We start from the raw sequence: 18281 nt of genomic DNA, 5'->3' as shown, positions 1-18281 counted from the left end.
ACCCACCGCGAGCTAGTTAATGCGTAATGAGTAATGGACAAGGAGTGTGTGAAATGTGGAAAGAGAACTAACTGTAAATAAAATATTTAATACACCAAAATAAATAAAGAAACAGGGTCCCAATCCGTCAAATTAGGCGCAAGTCAAATGTGATCCAAATACCAATCTTTTAAAGTCTTTTACTATTATATGATTTTATTAATAAGTGTCACACACTCTCTCTCTCTCTCAATTCTTTTTTTTTTTTTTGAGAAACTCTCTCTCACAATTCAGATCTACCATTTTAACACTATCACTCACATACGTACAAACGTCCATCACGCTAGCTAGCCAGCAAGGAAAAACAATTCCCATCGTTTTTTTCCCTATAGAAACAGAAACAGGTCGGTCACTTTGGTTGTTTTTTATATAAGAGAAAGCGGTACCTCATCCCAAAACAGGGTCAATGATAAGTCTCACATTAAAAACAAAAATGTCACGATTACAACATTTTTACAATAAATTTGTAATAAATTTTAAGTATTAAGAATGTGTTTAGATACCATTTATTTGTTAAAAATTAAAAATTTATTGTTAAAAATACTATAACAAAATAATTTTTAAAAACATAAATAATATTATGGGTCCAAATTTACTTAAAAATCTATGTTTTACTAAGTTTGATAGAAAAGTAAATAGTACTCATAAGATCCACTAAACTCTTTAGTAGAAAAGTAAACAATACTCATAAGACTCATAAAAAAAAACGCATAACGCGCATATTGGGCAATACCCCAATCCAAAGGCACGCTAGGTTGTTGTTTTTAAACATTTATCAGAATTAAATTGTTCTAGAGAGAAAGAGACGTGACTAACGAAAAATGGGTCGGAGTCTATTTCGTTGGGGCTTCCTTTTCTAACTCTCTCTCTCTCTCTCTCTTTCTCTTTCTCTCTCTAGGAAATGAGATTTGGGTCTGAGTGTCATAACTCATAAATAAAGAGAGAATTACAGTTGGGTTAGAACTTGAGAACTCAACTGGTGAGAGAGATCGCGTGTTTAATAAGAGACTCGTAGAGTGTACATTAGTAATTAACGTAATGGTTATAAATTATACCACTACTGCACTAAAAAAGTGCAATTATTTCGATCTTTCACATTTATACTGTGATACGCAATTTTAATAGTTATCATAATTAAAAAAAATAAAATAAAATATTAGATAATCAAAAAAAATTAAAAAGTATTCACGAGCCCTGTCGTGATTGGATCAGTACAAAATCTCTTTGTTCTCACACTGTGTTCCCCCTCTCTCTTTGCTAACTGCTAAGCATTGAGCACAGTGGAAGAGAGAGTGAGAGAATATAGAGAAGCAATTGGATTAGGACTGATAGCTAAATAAAAGAAAAGAAATCTACAGAAGTGTGTGTTTTTTTTTTCTTCGTTCAGCAATTTTCACACTGGTTTTCTAAAGGGCTTTGTTTGCTCTATATCAGCTTTGCCACTCATTCAATAAGGTAGTGTTCGCTTTTCAAAAACTTTGCTTGATTTGATTTTCAAAAGATGCATTGCTAGTTTGTGATACCCATTGAATTGATCTAAATGGGATTTTGTTCGTTTATGAATAGTGAACCAAAGTTAACTTTTTTTTTTTTTTTTTGGGAAGAAAGATAAAAATGGAGTTGAGTTGGCCTTTAGTGGACACTTGGGGTTACAGAACTCACTGAGCTGATTTTGGTGTTTTGTTGAATGGAAATGTATCTGCTTGACTTTCCCTTCGTTTTCTCTGAATCCCAATTACGCTTTTGTTTCCTTTTTTGGGTTCTGTGAGTCTTTTACTTTATTATTAGGAAAGTTTTCTTCTTGTTTTTTTATTCGGGTTTGTGGGTTTAGTATTGTAAATTGGATGGACAGGGCTTTATCCAAGACTAAAATTTTCCTTAAATTCTATGTTTCAGACTTTTTGAGTTTTATCTCAGTTGATTAGAAAACAGTTCTGGGTTTGCATGTTTTTTAGGATTTAACTCGTTCCAGTGAAAAAAAAGAAAACATATCTGGGCATCTTTGTTTCATAGGTTTAACTGGTTTTTCATTAATTTTGAGTGTGGGGTTTTCTCTGTTTCTTTTCATTCTGTGAACTGTGTTTGAGTGAAAGACTTTTCTGGATTTTGTTTTCTTCATCGGTTTTATTTTGTTGCAATTTTATTGTGGTGGGGTTTTCAGGTCAGAGGATGTCGAGGCCTCTGCATAGAGGTGTATCTGGAGGAGTACGACTCTCTGGGAGCAACAATGATTTGTGGGACTCTCAAATGAAAGATAGAACAGAAAAGGAAGACTTAGATAGAAGGGGTTCTGATCAAAGTATTCTATCTGCGAAGTATCCTTATCATCTAAATCTCTCAGATAATTCTACTCTCAAAAATGGTATCAGCGAGAATGGTTTTGCACCCGATTCATTGATCAGTGGAACTCCGAGAAGTCGGCACAAATTAGCAATGCTGCTTTTGAAGTTCAGTCTGATATCGATTGTAATTCTTGCTCTCACTGGATCTTTTTGGTGGACGATTTCTATTTCTGCATCCTCGAGGGGTCACATATTTCACGGTTATAGGCGACTCCAAGAGCAACTTGTTGTAGATTTGTGGGATATTGGGGAGCTTTCTCTTGGTTCCTCAAGGTTGAAAGAGTTGGAATTCTGTCCTGAGGAGTTTGAGCATCATGTTCCTTGCTTCAATGTCTCTGAGAATATCGCTTTGGGTTATACGGATGGCAATGAATATGACCGATTTTGTGGGCATGGATCGAGGGAAAACTGTTTGGTTCTTCCACCTGTGAAATACAAAATTCCTCTCAGGTGGCCTACTGGAAAAGATGTCATCTGGTTTGCAAATGTTAAATACAACCCACAGGAGATAATGTCCTCAACAGTGACCAGGAGGTAAGCAGAGTCTGGTATTAGCAACTCTCTTTTATATGAGCTTTAAATTCTCCTTGATCTTTATTTAATTTATCCATGTCATGTATATGCAGGATGATGATGCTGGAGGAAGAGCAGATCGCATTCCGTTCAGACTCTCCCACGTTTGATGGAATTGAAGACTACTCGCATCAAATTGCAGAAATGATTGGGCTGAGAAATGAATCTAGCTTTATACATATTGGGGTAGGTGGTCATTTACTTTTTGTTAGAATCTACACGTTAAACATGTTTTTTGTTTAATTATTTTGGTTGTCCATCTCCATCATCTGGTGAGTGTTCATATCATTTCTAGTATATCCCTTTAGTCTCATCATGTGTGTAATTATAATAAACTGGTGAGGTCCAAGCCAAACTACCACCCTGGATGTTAGGATACGCCTTTGGAAAAAAAAGAAGAAGAACGAACCCCTCTTACAATCAAATAGTGCAGCTTGTTTATGCATGTATCAAATTTCGCCTTTGTCCTGAAAATACAACTCAGGACATGTGAAGTCTGAAATGTTTCAAGCATATTGTAACTTCATGGTACCCAATCCCAACACGATTAGAAATTCTGTAGCAATTGCATGACATCATTGACTGCTTTTATCAGTTTCTTTGGTGTTATGAAGCTTTTTATACAGGTTGTTGTCTATTGTTTGATTTATTATGTCTGTCAAATCATCTTAGGGTTGCTTTATTACTATTTTGACACAGAAGCTAGCTTCATAGAGTTACATAAAGATCTTTCCCCAGTATATTTATTGAAGCATTGCATATTCGACATCTTGATGTATATTACATATGTATGCAATTCATTTGTTAATATCCTTCTGAATTCTGATGTGTGCTTGTGGTCTGATTCAACCTACACCAATTTTCAGAGACTTGACTTGTACATTGCCTTCCTTGTCTGAAATGGTGACAGAACATGATGAGCTCCTAAATTTTGCAGGTTAGAACCATCCTGGATATAGGATGTGGATATGGTAGCTTTGGAGCACATCTCTCTTCCAGTCAGCTCTTAACTATGTGTGTTGCAAACTATGAGGCTTCGCGCAGTCAAGTTCAACTGACTAGTGAAAGGGGTCTTCCTGCAATGATTGGTTCCTTTACTTCAAAACAGTTGCCATATCCATCTCTCTCTTTTGATATGGTGCATTGTGCATGGTGCGGCATTGATTGGGCCCAAAAAGGTATCAGTACTTAAAAATTAAATGTGGAAGTGATGTTAAATTAAGGACATAATTGAGCAAACATGTATATATTCTACAAAAAATGGAGTAAATATGTTTACCTTTATCCACAAAGGCAAACATGCTTCTTCCATATTTTGCCTTTTTGTTTTCACCTGTGTCTTTTCCTTCTGTATATTTCAGTCTGTTCCAAATAGAATTCTAGATTACTAGTGCCCAAGTTACTATGAAATTAATTTGAAAAAGAAAGAGATCTTTTTTTATTGTTTCACCTTTTGAATAAAATTTATTACGTAATATCTGCCTTCATATTCTTTTCTGCAGGTAATTAGTAGGTGATTTAAGGCATGCCGGGTGGATTTTTTTGTTTTTTATGTTATTGAAGTGGTGAACATACTAAGGCATGTCATAAAGCTTAGAATTCCCAAATGATTAAGTCACCAAATGCCTAACATAATGAAAGATTTATGATCTTGTGAATAATTTGTATTCCAGGCAATGCTACTATCTGTCTGTTTTGAATATCATGTAGTAAAGATTTTACAGATTTGAGATGTTTTAACATTTTTGCATTAAGGCTTATTTAAATATTACTTATGAAAACCAGTCATTTTGATATGCCAAAAACTAATTTGAATTAATCTTTGAATGGTGACTAGTACTCTAGTTCTCTATTCACTTGTGTAAACTGTTGGGTCTTAGGTTGGTCTTATTAACTGCATATTCATTTGATGTGGTACAGATGGTATTTACTTGATTGAAGTTGATAGATTATTAAAGCCTGGCGGATACTTTGTCTGGACATCACAGGAGAACAAAGTTCAAAGAGTAACTCGTACCAAAGAGAAACAAAAAATTACGGCAAATTTTGTCCATAGTTTTGCAGAGAATCTTTGCTGGAAGATGTTATCAACGCAAGAAGGAACTATTATTTGGAAAAAGACAAGTAAAAGGAATTGTTATAGTTCATGGTATGGCTGCCAACATAAGACACACACACCTCTATATATGTATTAGATCTGTATGTAGGTGAACATAGATATAACGAGATTTATATCATAGAGTATGGGTGGTTTTGTGCATAAGTAAGAATAGTCCTGAGTCATAGTATTACCTGCTTGTTTTTATAGGAAGTCCTCATCGGGCCCTTCGATATGTAGCAAAAGCCAAGATGTTGAAACTCCATATTATCGACCACTCCAAGCCTGCATTGGGGGGACACAAAGCCGCCGATGGATTCCTATTGAAGAGAGGACAACCTGGCCATCAAGGACCAACTTGAACAAGAATGAACTTGCATTATCTGGTATTTTTTATATTCTTGCACAGTATGGAACAGCATGCAAATGGCAAAATAAAAACCATGTAGGATAAAAAAATTTGTCTGTAATATTCTTTGTCGTATTATATGTTAATTTTTAAATGTTTGGTCAGGTTTGCACCCCGAAGAATTTGCCGAGGATACTGACAACTGGCAAGTGATGGTCCGTAATTATTGGTCTCTTCTGTCACCATTGATATTCTCTGACCATCCAAAGAGACCTGGTGATGAGGATCCTTCACCACCTTATAACATGCTTAGAAATGTACTAGACATGAATGCTAATTTTGGTGGTTTCAATGCTGCGTTATTGAGAGCCAAGAAGTCTGTGTGGGTCATGAATGTGGTCCCTACAAATGGACCGAACTACCTTCCCTTGATCATGGACAGGGGTTTTGTTGGTGTATTGCATGATTGGTAATGTAACCTTCTTCCTACCATTTTTCTTTCTGTATAAATGATACATCTTGGTATTCTTGCTTGACCTGGAATCTCAACTAAATGTTATTCTATTGCTCCAGTCTTTCATATACATGCAAGGATAGTATATCAGGTTAGTTAGTTTAGTCAGTGAACCCTGGAGATAAATTGATCCAAGTTACATGTTTGCTGTCCCCTTCCAGATATCTTTTCAATTGGCTGTCTTGTTCCAGGAACTTTTATTTAAAAATTTATTTGGTGGGTCATCTTAAACAGAATGGATAAGTACTAACCTTTTTGAAGGGGGCTTGTCTTTCCAATCCTTCTGTTGAACTTGGCTGGCATTACATGTCTACTAGTGAAAGTGTTGATTGGAAAAGATTTACAGTTACTTTAATTTGTAGGTGGTTACCTGCCAATTCTATATTTCAGATACGTTTGGTGAGAATTTTAAGGGTACTTAGTAATAGTATCAGTATAGGGGATTTGATTTTTAGCATTCAAATAATTTGGAGCTTGGAGCTAGTTGGGAGTATTGGTGAATCAAATTACCAAAGATTATAAAGTAACTCTGAAAGAAGTTATGCATTCTAAGGATATGCCATAATAACAGAATTATATGATACGATTCAAGGATCCCTTGAAAACTCAGCACTGTTGCAGAATGATTTTTTGAGTAATATAGAATTATAAGGAACTAATTTGGTATCATTTGCTTCACAAAGAAGTTAGCCACTGTATTGTACTTTTATCTGGTTATTGTAAATAATTTATGCTTTGATCTTGTATATATAATAATTCCATTTTCCTTTCAGGTGTGAAGCCTTTCCAACATATCCTAGAACTTATGACTTGGTGCATGCAGCCGGACTGCTATCCCTTGAAAGTGTCCAGCAGCGCCGTTGCACCACACTTGATCTGTTCACTGAGATTGATCGAATACTTCGTCCAGAGGTACCAAATCATATAATTCTCTATTTTAGTTCTATATATAATCATTATGCATTGGTCGCCTTATTCTTGAAATAAACCTTTAATTTAATGGCCAAGGGTGGAGCAGAAAAATCATTAGACATGCTCGAAGCAATTAGTGTCCATAGATATATGAGAGATTGCATAATAAAAACAATTTTTTCCTCGTGGAGTCCCCCATAAATCTACAATACCATTTTCATGTGCCTAAATTTATTTATTTTGCACTTTGATGTCATTTTATTAACCTCTTCTATGAAATGTGTCAAAATCATTTGAATGGTGTGATATACATGGACTTTTTTTTTTTTTTTTGATGGGGTGATATACATGGACTTGAGTCTCTGTTGTCTTTAGTTCATATTAGATCTTCTGCAACTTTACATGTTACTTATGGTAAGAATAAGAGGTAGGCTGACCACTAATAGGAAAGATACATCATACTGACTGATCAGAAACGGACATATATGCTGGCTGCTTGTTGCAGTAAAGATTTTTTTTTTTTTTTTTTTTTTTTTTAATGAATGCGCTTAATTATATAACAAACAACTTTAAAAAAAAGGTACAAACATATGAATAGCAATTTTACATGTTCATACTTGATTAGCAAATATCTGTTTGTTTATAATCAGTCATGAGTTATATGATTCCTAAAGTCTCACAAATCATATATTGGGGTATAGCATGGAAAAAAAGGAGATCCCAGACAAATTCAATATCTAGCTTTTTTCAAGGCTGTGTTTGAAAAACCTCATGAAATTGAATAATTCAATTTGTTTGAACTTAAAAACAAGAAAAAAAACAAAAGCCCCCCCTCAAATCTAGAGTAATGCAGCTAGAGAAAATCAAAACCCTGAAATATGGTTAATAAATGATTGTCCAGAGTAAAAGAAACCCCAGATGGTTTGAAAGGATTGGTGTTAATTATTATAAATGCCACAAAAATACGATATTCACGTAATGGTTGCTGTGTTAAATGGCTTTTCATTTGCTCTACCATGTTAAATATGCTGATATAATGGTTGCTGCAGGGTTGGGTGATAATCCGCGACACAGCTCCCCTCATTGAATCAGCAAGAACTACGATAACACGGCTGAAGTGGGATGCACGGGTTGTAGAAGTTGAAAGTAATAGTGATGAGAGACTTCTTATCTGCCAGAAACCGTTCTTTAAGAGACAAGCTAAGTAATTATGAGATATCAATGGGAGCCCAAGAAATTAGATCATAGTATCCATATTCATTTTCTGGACGTTAATTAATCATCATAAAGCTCCGCCATGAAAAGGTGGATTGAGAATTTTTGAACAGAAAACAGAGAGAGAAAGAGAAGAGTCTTGGTGGAATTAACCACAACTCCTATGGAGCCGTAAGGCTTGCATAGGGCCATGTAATTACGCAGTTGAGTGCAGAGCAAGTCAGAAATATAGGATGAGATTTAATTTTCAATTTGATGTTTCATTATAACTATACAACCACATGATTAAGATTGTGAAGATAATTACAGAATAAGCAGATGTTTGCTGTAGTATATAAGCTTTTTGGCAGTGTATTATTTTTGTGAAGGAATTAGTTTTTCATGTTCTGCCTTTTTCTTCTTTAGCAAAAATCAATTACGTTCATTGACATACTAATTCATGCCATTCTATTATACTTCACCTTCTTAGCCTGTCTTCATAATGCTTTCTACTTCAGAAGTATACTTGTCTTGACTGGCGATTAAATGCGGTTCCCTCACTCTGAAGTTGGATTGGATAAGATAGAAAAACTTCAAGTTGAAGCAAAACAGTGTTCTTTGATCACGTAAGTGTTCAAAGTCGATGCCATGAGCTTTATACTAGTTTGATTTGAAGAATGTAAGGATGTCCAAAAGCTCATGTGCCTTACGTTTAATACAATGGAGCAGACAAATGTGGATTTATAATTGAACTATGATGAGGATGAGTGGTAGATGGATTTACCAGCAAAACCGAGCGAACACTTGCACCAATACACAAATTTAAACCTTCCTAGTATCACGCGGTTACTACGTCACCTACTTCCAATCTGCTTCCAGCAATTTATCTCTCCATCATTAACTCCTCGTCGTTACTAAAAACAACAATCACACACAGCCTTATGGATTTAATTAGGTCTCTCCTCCTCTAATCTTGCCGAGACAAGAAATAGAGCTCTAAATCGGAGATGCTTTTTGACGTGACTACTACTGCTTTCGTTCAATTATCCATGCAGGTAAAGGCATGTTCGTGAGACTATAGACAAAGTTTGATTGAATTTGTAGCATATTTATAATACAGTGGATCATTATGTAATTTGGTCGGGTGTAATTTTTAATGTACATTTTTTTATGGAAGGGTGAGTTATCAGTTTTTAATTATAAGAGTCAGTCCACCACGCATAGCTGTTACTTTTTTGTATCTCAAAATCAAGTATGTACATATTGAGTGTATAGCTATTATAACGAAAGTTGTCTTATAAGAACATAAAATAAAATATAAGAATAAAGTGCAACGTGTCATTGTTTACGAAGTGGTCATCTACCAATGATACAACATATAGACAAATGTCTTTGTAGTACAAAAATACAAAAGAATAACAATAATGGCTATTGATTACTTACAATCTTTATCTCGCACTTGTTGATTACTGTACAATAGAGGCCTAATTGTAATAGCCAAGAAAAAGCCCATTTAGGATCAAACTGAGATCACTAACAGAGGAAAGAGGGAAGTAGCTAAAAAGAAAGGCTCAGTTAGGCAAGGAAGAAACACCAATAAAAGAAGTAACAGTTACCTCCGCATTAATTATCCTTACTTAACAGCATCCACTCAGCATTAAATGTTCAATGACCCATTTGAATAATAGAGTAGTCTATTGCAACTTGCAAGCCTACTACTTCCTCTTAACATGGGCAAAAGGAGGTGGTGAGACAACAACCCATTACCCCATCAACCATTAATAGGAAGCTAGTATAAATACTCACCCCATACCTCAACAAAAGGGAGATAGTGAAAAAGAAAAAAGTAGTAGAACAAGCCTCAAGGACGGGAGTGATGAAATAGGAGTTAAAGTACTAGGGTATGAGTTTACAAGGAAAGGCAAGAGAAAGATTTTAGTCTTATAGAGAGTTTTCAGAAACAGAAGAGAATCATCTTTATCATAATTAGGAAAATTTATTCAAGTTCCTTGTTGTAAATTCTTTTTATTAAAAAAAAATGTTGTATTGTTTTTCTTCTCAATTTTACCAACTACAAATTTTGATTATCTAAATATCATTTAATTTAGAGCTGTATTATATTACAATAATGTCATTGGACAACTTTTAAGAGCCAATTTACTAGCGTTATATAATAAACGATGCTAGATCACTCTCATCAATCCGACCTTAGCTCAGTTGGTAGAGCGGAGGACTGTAGTGGGACTAAAACCCGACTGGTATCCTTAGGTCACTGGTTCGAATCCGGTAGGTCGGATTTTTTTAAGAAGTTTCAGTTTTGATTTTTTGCCAAATCTCAATCCCACCAGTGCCTTTTCGCTAAAACAAAACACATATATAAAAGCCTCTCTCTCTCTCGCTCTAACACTCTCTCAGTCGAATCCAAAATTCCATGGCTTGGCGCCTAGTCCTGTCCAGAACCAACACCAAAACCCAGACTCTAAATCCCAACTCAAACCCATTCCTCTCACTCTTCTTCACCTCCCCATTCTCCACTTCCTTTCTCGTCACCAAAACCCCCAAAAAGTTCAAGAAAAAACGCAAGCGAAACAAAGAATCCCCACGCACAAAACACGTCCAATCCAACCCAAACCTAATCCCCCACTTCGAGCGCATCGTCCAGCGCGACTCCCACTTCCGATTCGCCACCAAATCCAAGACCTTCCTCTCCTCCCAACCCGAACACGTCCTCCGCCTCGACGACGCCGGCAAGCTCCACCGCGAGCTCGGCTTCCCTCGCGGCCGCAAGGTCTCCCGCTCCATCCTCCGCCACCCTCTGCTCTTCCAAACCTACCGCCACACCGACTCCAAGATGTGGTTCGGGTTCACCGACTTAATGGAAGACTTGCTCTTAGAAGAGCAAGCCATTTTCAATTCCATGGAGTCCCAGCGTGTCGCCACGGTTCGGAAATTGCTCATGATGTCTGTTAATAAGCGCATTGCTTTGAGCAAAATTCACCATTGTAGGCAGATTTTCGGGATTCCTGAAGATTTTCGTGACCGGGTTTTGAAGTACCCGGATTTTTTTCGGGTTGTGGTTGAGGGAGATGGGAGGAGAGTGCTTGAATTGGTGAATTGGGATCCTTCTTTAGCTGTGAGTGCATTGGAGATGGAGTTTATGGTTGATGAGGATAAGGCTAAGAGGGCATTTAAGTTTCCAGTGAAACATGGGAAGGATTTGGATTTGGATTTCGAGGATTCCCGGAAGCTTAACTTGTTGAACACGCTTCCGTTGGTTTCGCCTTATTCCGGGGATGGTTCGAAGTTGGATGTTTGGACATTGGAGGCGGAGAAGTATAGGGTCGGGGTTTTGCACGAGTTCTTGAGCTTGACATTGGAGAAGAGGGCGTCTATACATCACATTGTGGAGTTTAAGGAGGAGTTTAGTTTGACTAGACATACTTATCAGATGCTTTTGAAGCAGCCCAGAACGTTTTATTTGGCGGGGACCGAGATGAACTGGGTTGTTTTCTTGAAAGATGCTTATGATGAAAATGGGGTTTTGATCAACAAGGATCCACAGGTGGTTTTCAATGAGAAGCTGTGTAGGTTAGCTGAAATGCAGGAAATGGAGCCAGGTTTTTGCCTTTAGAAGAAATGAACTATAGATAAGAGTTTAAGCTGTACGAGTGTACTTGGATTTTGTATCAATCAGTCTATTTTGGGATTGAGAAGGTTCATTCTTAGGTGCTTTGCTTTTACTAATAAAGTAGCACACCAAGGAAACTCAATGCGTTTTTGTATTGTAGAAATGTAAGGTATAAAGGATGGGTCCTTGAAAATCTTTGTTTCCTGTTTTTGTATCAATCTTCTGGAAAATTTATGCCATTTCTTAGTTATATGACTTATATCAATTAATGGAATGCAGTAACTTATTGTTGCTTGCGGCTGAGTTTAATTCTCCTTTTCCTGATGTGAAACTTTTTTATTCTCTATTTTAAAGGCTTTCTCAAATTTGAGTTCCATTTTGTTGGTTTTGAGTTGGGGCATCACATTATGGCTGGAAGCAGTTTATGTATAATTTTTAACTCTGTATCTTCTGCTAAATCATGTATAGTTCAATGTTGTTTTAGTGCCAGTAATGTCTTATGTCATTATGGCAATTAGGATGAACCTATGGCTGTAAACTTGTAATGCCCTTGACTATTTGTGCTTGAAAATCACCCCAAGTTCCAAAGAAAAATTCATATAGCATTGGTCAAGTTTTTTTTTCTATTGATGATTGACAGTTAACACACAACAGTTGACAGAATTAAACTAAAGCAAATGAAAAGATCTACTAGGAAGTAGGATCCATGTAGGGGCAAGGACACAGTGTCAGCGAAGGTGTTTACAGGCTAGGCATTCATCCTACGAGGACTACATGCGTATGGTTTGTTTTTCTAGCACTGTGGTTTTATAGTTCATTTGTTTTACTCAAACCTTTCATTGATTATGAAAATCCTTCATTCATGGTCCATTGTCCTTTGATTTTAAGCTTTGAGTTTGTTTGACAACTTTTAAAGTTTAAACCTTTAGCGATAAGTTAGTACTAGAGAACTGGTCTTTAACGGGAAAGAATATGTTACCAGTCATATGTTCTGTAACAGCCAGTGCATTCTGAAAGAAAATTTTTTATGGTGCACTAGTAGATGACTAGACCTTGCATGAAATGCCTTCATACCTCTCAAATTGAGTTAATATTTTTTTTAAAGCATAAGGTTAGAAAATGTGTTAATAATAAGGGGAGGAATAGTTTCTTCTTTCATGCGAAAATTTAGTTGGGGTAATCTTGACAAAATATGGATCAAAAGATTAACCCCTTAATCCTCCTCTATTTGAACTTTGTTACAATGGCTTGAATTATCAAAATTCGGTGGCTTGACATTAGTCAACAAGCCATTAAATGTTTGCATGCGCTTGTCAAAAAGTGTGGCTTGATATTCAACCAAGCCTAGGTTGGCAATCCAACAAGAAGCATGAGTGAAGAAATATTATACACCTACATCACACTAGCATTAAACGTTGTAGAGTTGTTGAATGGATTCTTGGCCGAAATTGTTTATTTCTTTTGGCAATAGAAGTCTTGCCATTATTTTCATGTGATGAACCTGTTTCAACTCTGGCTGAACCTCTAGATATAAATAGAGGTGGAGCAAGAGAGATAGGCGTGAGCAACTAAGTGAGATAGCTTCTTCTGTGTGTGCACACCAGAGATAGGAAGCAAGAGTGTTTTGCAGTTCTTGTCTAAATATAATAGAGTGTTCTCTATTTATTTGAGAGAGAACCAAGGGTGTTATTTGAGGTTTGGCTTTGTGAGAGTGACTTGAAGCTATTGTTCTAATCTGCAAAATTATAGTGAAACTTTATTCTGTTGCCTCCTGTGGACTACGCATATTGCCAAACTATGTAAAATTTCCTGTGTCATATTTTCTCCTTTCTCTACTTTGACCTCAATGTAAACAGATTTTTTTTTCTTCTAAAAAAAAAAAAAAAAAAAACTGGAAAGAGCTGATTCTTGGGGACTGGTCTATTGCTCTTTCCTTGTGCTTATTTCACCTTATAAAGTGTTGGTCTACAAACTTCATGGTAGTACCTACTGCTTTACAAGTAATGCAACTCTTTAAATCATTTATCTTGCTTGAAGGATCATATGTAGACTGGTCTTTTATGCAGGTAAATCATGTAGCAGCAGTGCACAAGCTAGGATATTCATTTAATTCTCCATTGCTTTGGACATCTGATGTAGAAGGTAAGGGTTGTGAGGTCGCTCCTTAATTTCTCTTGATTGCTATTTCTGATGACTTTCATTTTTGCCAAAGAAAGTACTTAACATGTTTTGCAACAAAATCCTGTTGGCTTATGTTTTTTCCATAAATCTATCGGCTTATGTTTTGGAGTTACCTTTTACTATTTGGCTGTTCATAGACTAGTTTCTCCTTACTTCATGTCTTTTTCTTCTTTTTTGAAGTTCGTTTTTATCCTCGTACAAGTTTTCTTTTCTCAATCAGAGACTAGCTAAAATATGGTGCTTGCAAACTGCTCTCTTTTTAGATTTCATTACAATAATGGAGGAATCTATGACTGGGTTCACATTGAAATGAATGATATATTATTATTATGATAGAAAAGAATTGAAGTAAAATATCATTTCCTTAGGCTATAAATTCTCTATGACTTCTAGTCCAATATGGTTTACACTCTCATATCATGTCCTGGTCAAATTCATAAATGGCTTATAGTAGAACCAGAATTTTCATGCTCTACTAGAATCATTAGTTACCTTGAGTTCCCAACAAAGTTTTATTAAGTCAAATTAACATGGACGAGACTGCATATGCTAGTTCACAACTATCCAATATAATGAGAAACATAATACTTTGTCCAAATTGGATGCTCATGATGAATCAGAGCAAACTAAAACGTAAAGACCTCAAGACTGCATTCCAATTACATTGCATTTGCATTTTTATGAAACTCTCATCAAACAACCAAAGACAGAAGATGCCTAGCCTGCAAACTGTCTTCCAAGAGAAAGAAACACAAGAAAGAAAAACTGAAATATGGAAATAGATTTCGGGAGAATGGGACACAATCTAATGGGATGTAGAAGCCTCTGCAGCTGGTGCTTTCATTAGGGACATTTGCCGATGAGCTTGGCTTTTTGACCTGTTCTTGCTTTTCTGCACAACACTTGCGCTGCTCTTATGCCCAGAGGCATAAAATGATTTGGACTGGCTCGTTCTCTTCCCTGCTTTTTTACGAGAGCTTCTGTTCCCAAGTGCTGCTCTGGCAACACTATCTGTCAGTAGCTCCCTTGCCCGCTGAGGTTTAATTGGCTGTTTGTTCAGGTACGCTAGCTTTGGAAGAAGATCACAAACTGCTTTGCGAAGCTGGTCATCACTGATATTGCTCTGGATTGGATTCCCTAACAGATTAAGAGCCTGCAGAGTGTGGTAGTTGGCTACAAGCTGGCCCAGTGCTTTTGTTGTTGTTATTTTGTTGAAGCTCAGGTCCAGGACTGTTAACTTCAATAGCCTATGTAGTCCCTCAACATCACTAATCTTGTTCCCAGCAACATACAGCTCCTTTATTAGTGTACAGTTGGACAACCCTATTACAATCGAGAGCAAAAATTTAGATTTATATGAATTAAGAGGGACCCCAACTAAGCTATCTAAACTTCATATCCAAAGTAACAGGCACAATTAAGATAAGTACCATGTCCAATTCTAGAAATGCGGTTGTAACTGATATCAAGCACCCGTAATCGCGTCAGTTCTCTGAGTCCTTCAATGGTGTTGATTTTGTTTCTTGACAAATTGAGTGTGTGAAGGCCTTTTGGGAGAGATCCTGGAGTAATTTGGACTGCAATTTGAGGAAGAAAAATAACCAATCAGCTCAATTAGGACTTAAAGATAAGTGTAACCAATGAATATTTTATTTATGCTAGGATCATTACCTATGAAGTTATTTGACAAGTTGACAGATCGAAGACTTAAGAAGCTTGAAATGATGGGGATAGCTTTTAAGCCAATACCCGAGATGTGAGCCACTGTTGAGGAGGAATTCAGAGACTCTATGACACTATTGGCATGCAAAGTCTCCTCTGTAAAATTGATATCATGCTGCCGGGTCAAGTGAGTTGGACTTCTTGCTGGTGATTTACCAGTCTCAGGAGAAGGTGGGAAGGTAATGCCCTCATCATTTTCATAGTTATCAATCACTGGAAGTGGATATTGCGTTTCGAGACCTTTTACCCACTCATCTACTCTTGCAAAGGGGGATGAATCGGAAGAGAAAGCAACCCATTGGTTCTGGGGCCACAAACCAGAAGCTCCATTCTGAAAAGCATTCCAGCTTTTGTTACCATTGTTGTTGTTGTCTCCTTTGTTCAAGGACTCTCCAGTAAATGATCCAGGTGATGCCATCTTGCCCAATTCCATAGTTTGGTTTGGTTCAAGTGTATCTGAAGAATAACCACCTTGTGGATTCGACACAGCTCTAGTCGGAAGTGAGTGTGATTTCATGGCCCATGATGCATTGTGCAAGTTTCTATGGCTCCAGAGGAACAATTTCCACCACAATCTTCTACTTCTAGAGGGGAGAACTTGGCTTGAAGAATGCTTCTTCAACATCACCCTGTCTGCACTGCAGTGGGTCATTACAGACTTGGGGCTGCCAGGATCAATATTCTGCCTCACTTTTTCAGATAATTCCTGCAACTGTTCAAAAGACTGTGACTTGGAAGGAGGCAAATGAAGATCAGCTATCTTCCTAAGCAAATCTCTTGTTTCCACATTGGAGCATGAACGCTTAAGCTTTGGGGAACTCCAGAACTCAGCCTTCCCAACTCCGGGATCACTAATATGTCCGGTTTGAATCATATCAACACCCTTTTCACTATCTTTGTCATCAAATTGTTCTTTCACCAAAGTATCACTTGGATAAGAGAAATCCGCGTTTTCATTTCTCAAACCTGAGTCTTTATCACCAGAAAGATCCTCATGAGCAGAGAGATCAAAGTCAGAGTAGTTCTTCTTCATTGGGGAGTTCTCTTCATGTTCATCTTCCCCTTCATAAGCTACCTCTACTACTTCATCCCCAACAGGACTCTTATTGCTCATAACCTTGACGCTGCACTGAGAGTTGTTTGGGATGTTATAAGGTACCTTAACGGTGAAAGTCGTCAAAGCTAACTCTTCACTCTTGGACGAGTTCACAGGGTGTTCAATCTTGACTTGCAGGGTTTTCTGGCCCTTGTGTTCATCATTTCCCAAAGATTCCTTATTCCCCTGAAGTAAACACAGCGAAAATAATGAAGTTAGAAAATCACCAGGTACATAAGTCCCAAATAATAAAATCGTATATATACTTCACAATTCAACTGATTCTTACCTTATCTTTCTTCTTCTTTCCAACAAGCAAGGCAAAGCAATTGAGTTTTGCCATTTTAGAAGATGGGTTTGCTCACAATCCTCGAGAAAACCAGAGTATGCACTTCTTCTTCTTCTTCTTCTTCTTCTTTACGCAATTGCTGCTCACAGCTCTAATGAATAATAATTGAACTATGGCAGAAAGGTTCTCAATAAACGTAGATTACATTGGAAATCTCTTCTTCTTATCGAGTCAAAAGTTAGCCGTAATCAATGGGAAGGCGTGAAACTAATGACAAAGTCCAGCCCAAACACAAACCGAAATTGGAAAAGAAAATATCATTACTTGCTCTGGATTGTGAAGATATGTTTAGAGTGTCGGCCAGAGTTGAACTCGAATCAGCTTCTCTCCAGAAGCCTCACCAAACAATAACGTTTCTTCAAAAACTCTCCTATTTTAACATACCAAAAAATTCCAAGCAAACATCATATTAGAAACTTTCATTATGCCCCGTGTCAAACACGCGAACCCCATATCAAGAAAATTTCAAATTCAGATCAAACCAAAATATATCATCCTTATCAAGTAAAGCAAGAAAGAAAAAAAAAACCCATATTAAGAGAATTCCAAAACCGACAGTATTCCATACCACCTTTACTAGTAATTTGGAAAAAGTGCGTGATTGTTTGTGTAAAAACAGATTGAATGGAAACTCATTTTGAATAAAAACGATTTGACACAAAACTGAATCCTTTGCTTTTTAAGAATTTTGATACACGTTGGTCCAAACAATATTGAATCTTGCACAACATACTCCATGTGGGTTATTAATAAAGGAGGAAAGAAACATATGTAAAAACTAAAAACAAGAAGAAAAAAAAAAACGTACGAGGAGTAGGTTTGAAAATATGGTACCTTTTGAAACCAAACTCCGCCAGATTGTCAAATCGAACCGTACACTGAAATAATTTCTTCTTTCTCTAGCAGTATAAACTCACTTAAAAAAAGAAACCTGTTTAGATCAAAGAAGAAAAGCCCAACAAAAGAGAGGGAGAGAGAGAGATCTCTGAGGTTAGTTGACTGGTTGTTCTAGAGTTGGGACATGGATGATTGGCTAGAAATAAGGAAATAGGTAGGACTTTACAGTTGAGATTCCTTTTTATAATGGAGTAACAAACATACACGCATGTAAGTTGTAACGCGGTATTTCTTAACGTAACCTACCTTCTGTGTAAGATACAATATAAATTTTCTCAAAAAAAAAAAAGATACAATATAAATATTTTTAAATGCGAATAATAAGTAAACTACTATTATTTTGTTCTGTGATTCTCTGTTGCTTTCTGTATATTTTGCTGATCATAT

The 18281-nt window shown here is 36.6% G+C and overlaps 3 protein-coding genes and 1 non-coding gene across 4 annotated transcripts; 3 read left to right on the top strand and 1 right to left on the bottom strand.

The window, feature by feature from the left end:
- Nucleotides 1–1199: 1199 nt before the first annotated feature.
- Nucleotides 1200–8478, top strand: LOC115971080 (probable pectin methyltransferase QUA2). The gene is made up of 9 exons (XM_031090762.1): nucleotides 1200–1494; nucleotides 2201–2915; nucleotides 3008–3140; nucleotides 3892–4132; nucleotides 4875–5103; nucleotides 5263–5438; nucleotides 5567–5870; nucleotides 6689–6827; nucleotides 7877–8478. Exons 2-9 carry the CDS (start codon nucleotides 2209–2211, stop codon nucleotides 8033–8035), a joined length of 2088 nt encoding a protein of 695 aa, XP_030946622.1. The 5' UTR covers nucleotides 1200–1494; nucleotides 2201–2208; the 3' UTR covers nucleotides 8036–8478.
- A 1745-nt stretch (nucleotides 8479–10223) lies between these two features.
- Nucleotides 10224–10317, top strand: TRNAY-GUA. The gene is made up of 2 exons: nucleotides 10224–10260; nucleotides 10282–10317. It is a non-coding gene; the product is annotated as a tRNA-Tyr (tRNA).
- Nucleotides 10318–10358: 41 nt separating this feature from the next.
- LOC115969923 (protein WHAT'S THIS FACTOR 1 homolog, chloroplastic) lies at nucleotides 10359–11952 on the top strand. Its single transcript, XM_031089564.1, has one exon. It carries the CDS (start codon nucleotides 10453–10455, stop codon nucleotides 11650–11652), a length of 1200 nt encoding a protein of 399 aa, XP_030945424.1. The 5' UTR covers nucleotides 10359–10452; the 3' UTR covers nucleotides 11653–11952.
- Nucleotides 11953–14314: 2362 nt separating this feature from the next.
- Nucleotides 14315–18055, bottom strand: LOC115971368. Its single transcript, XM_031091248.1, has 5 exons — nucleotides 17832–18055; nucleotides 16938–17367; nucleotides 15502–16834; nucleotides 15261–15407; nucleotides 14315–15153 (listed from the first exon to the last, which is right to left on the bottom strand). Exons 2-5 carry the CDS (start codon nucleotides 16989–16991, stop codon nucleotides 14636–14638), a joined length of 2052 nt encoding a protein of 683 aa, XP_030947108.1. The 5' UTR covers nucleotides 16992–17367; nucleotides 17832–18055; the 3' UTR covers nucleotides 14315–14635.
- Nucleotides 18056–18281: the final 226 nt, after the last annotated feature.

The sequence above is a fragment of the Quercus lobata genome, chromosome 12 (genome assembly GCF_001633185.2).
Source record: "Quercus lobata isolate SW786 chromosome 12, ValleyOak3.0 Primary Assembly, whole genome shotgun sequence".
Classification (NCBI taxonomy): Eukaryota; Viridiplantae; Streptophyta; class Magnoliopsida; order Fagales; family Fagaceae; genus Quercus; species Quercus lobata.
Note: the sequence above shows the minus strand (reverse complement) of the source record. Positions and strands in the feature narration are given on the sequence as shown.

Bases quoted from the DNA above. Each gene is read 5' to 3' on its own strand.
- LOC115971080 (XM_031090762.1), top strand. From the start codon at position 2,209: ATGTCGAGGCCTCTGCATAGAGGTGTATCTGGAGGAGTACGACTCTCT. The intron at 5,104-5,262 runs GTATGGCTGCCA...TTGTTTTTATAG, and splicing joins AGGAATTGTTATAGTTCATG to GAAGTCCTCATCGGGCCCTT. The intron at 6,828-7,876 runs GTACCAAATCAT...TGGTTGCTGCAG, and splicing joins ATCGAATACTTCGTCCAGAG to GGTTGGGTGATAATCCGCGA.
- LOC115969923 (XM_031089564.1), top strand. From the start codon at position 10,453: ATGGCTTGGCGCCTAGTCCTGTCCAGAACCAACACCAAAACCCAGACT.
- LOC115971368 (XM_031091248.1), bottom strand. From the start codon at position 16,991: ATGGCAAAACTCAATTGCTTTGCCTTGCTTGTTGGAAAGAAGAAGAAA. The intron at 15,408-15,501 runs GTAATGATCCTA...CTCAAATTGCAG, and splicing joins CTTGTCAAATAACTTCATAG to TCCAAATTACTCCAGGATCT. The intron at 15,154-15,260 runs GTACTTATCTTA...CGATTGTAATAG, and splicing joins CATTTCTAGAATTGGACATG to GGTTGTCCAACTGTACACTA.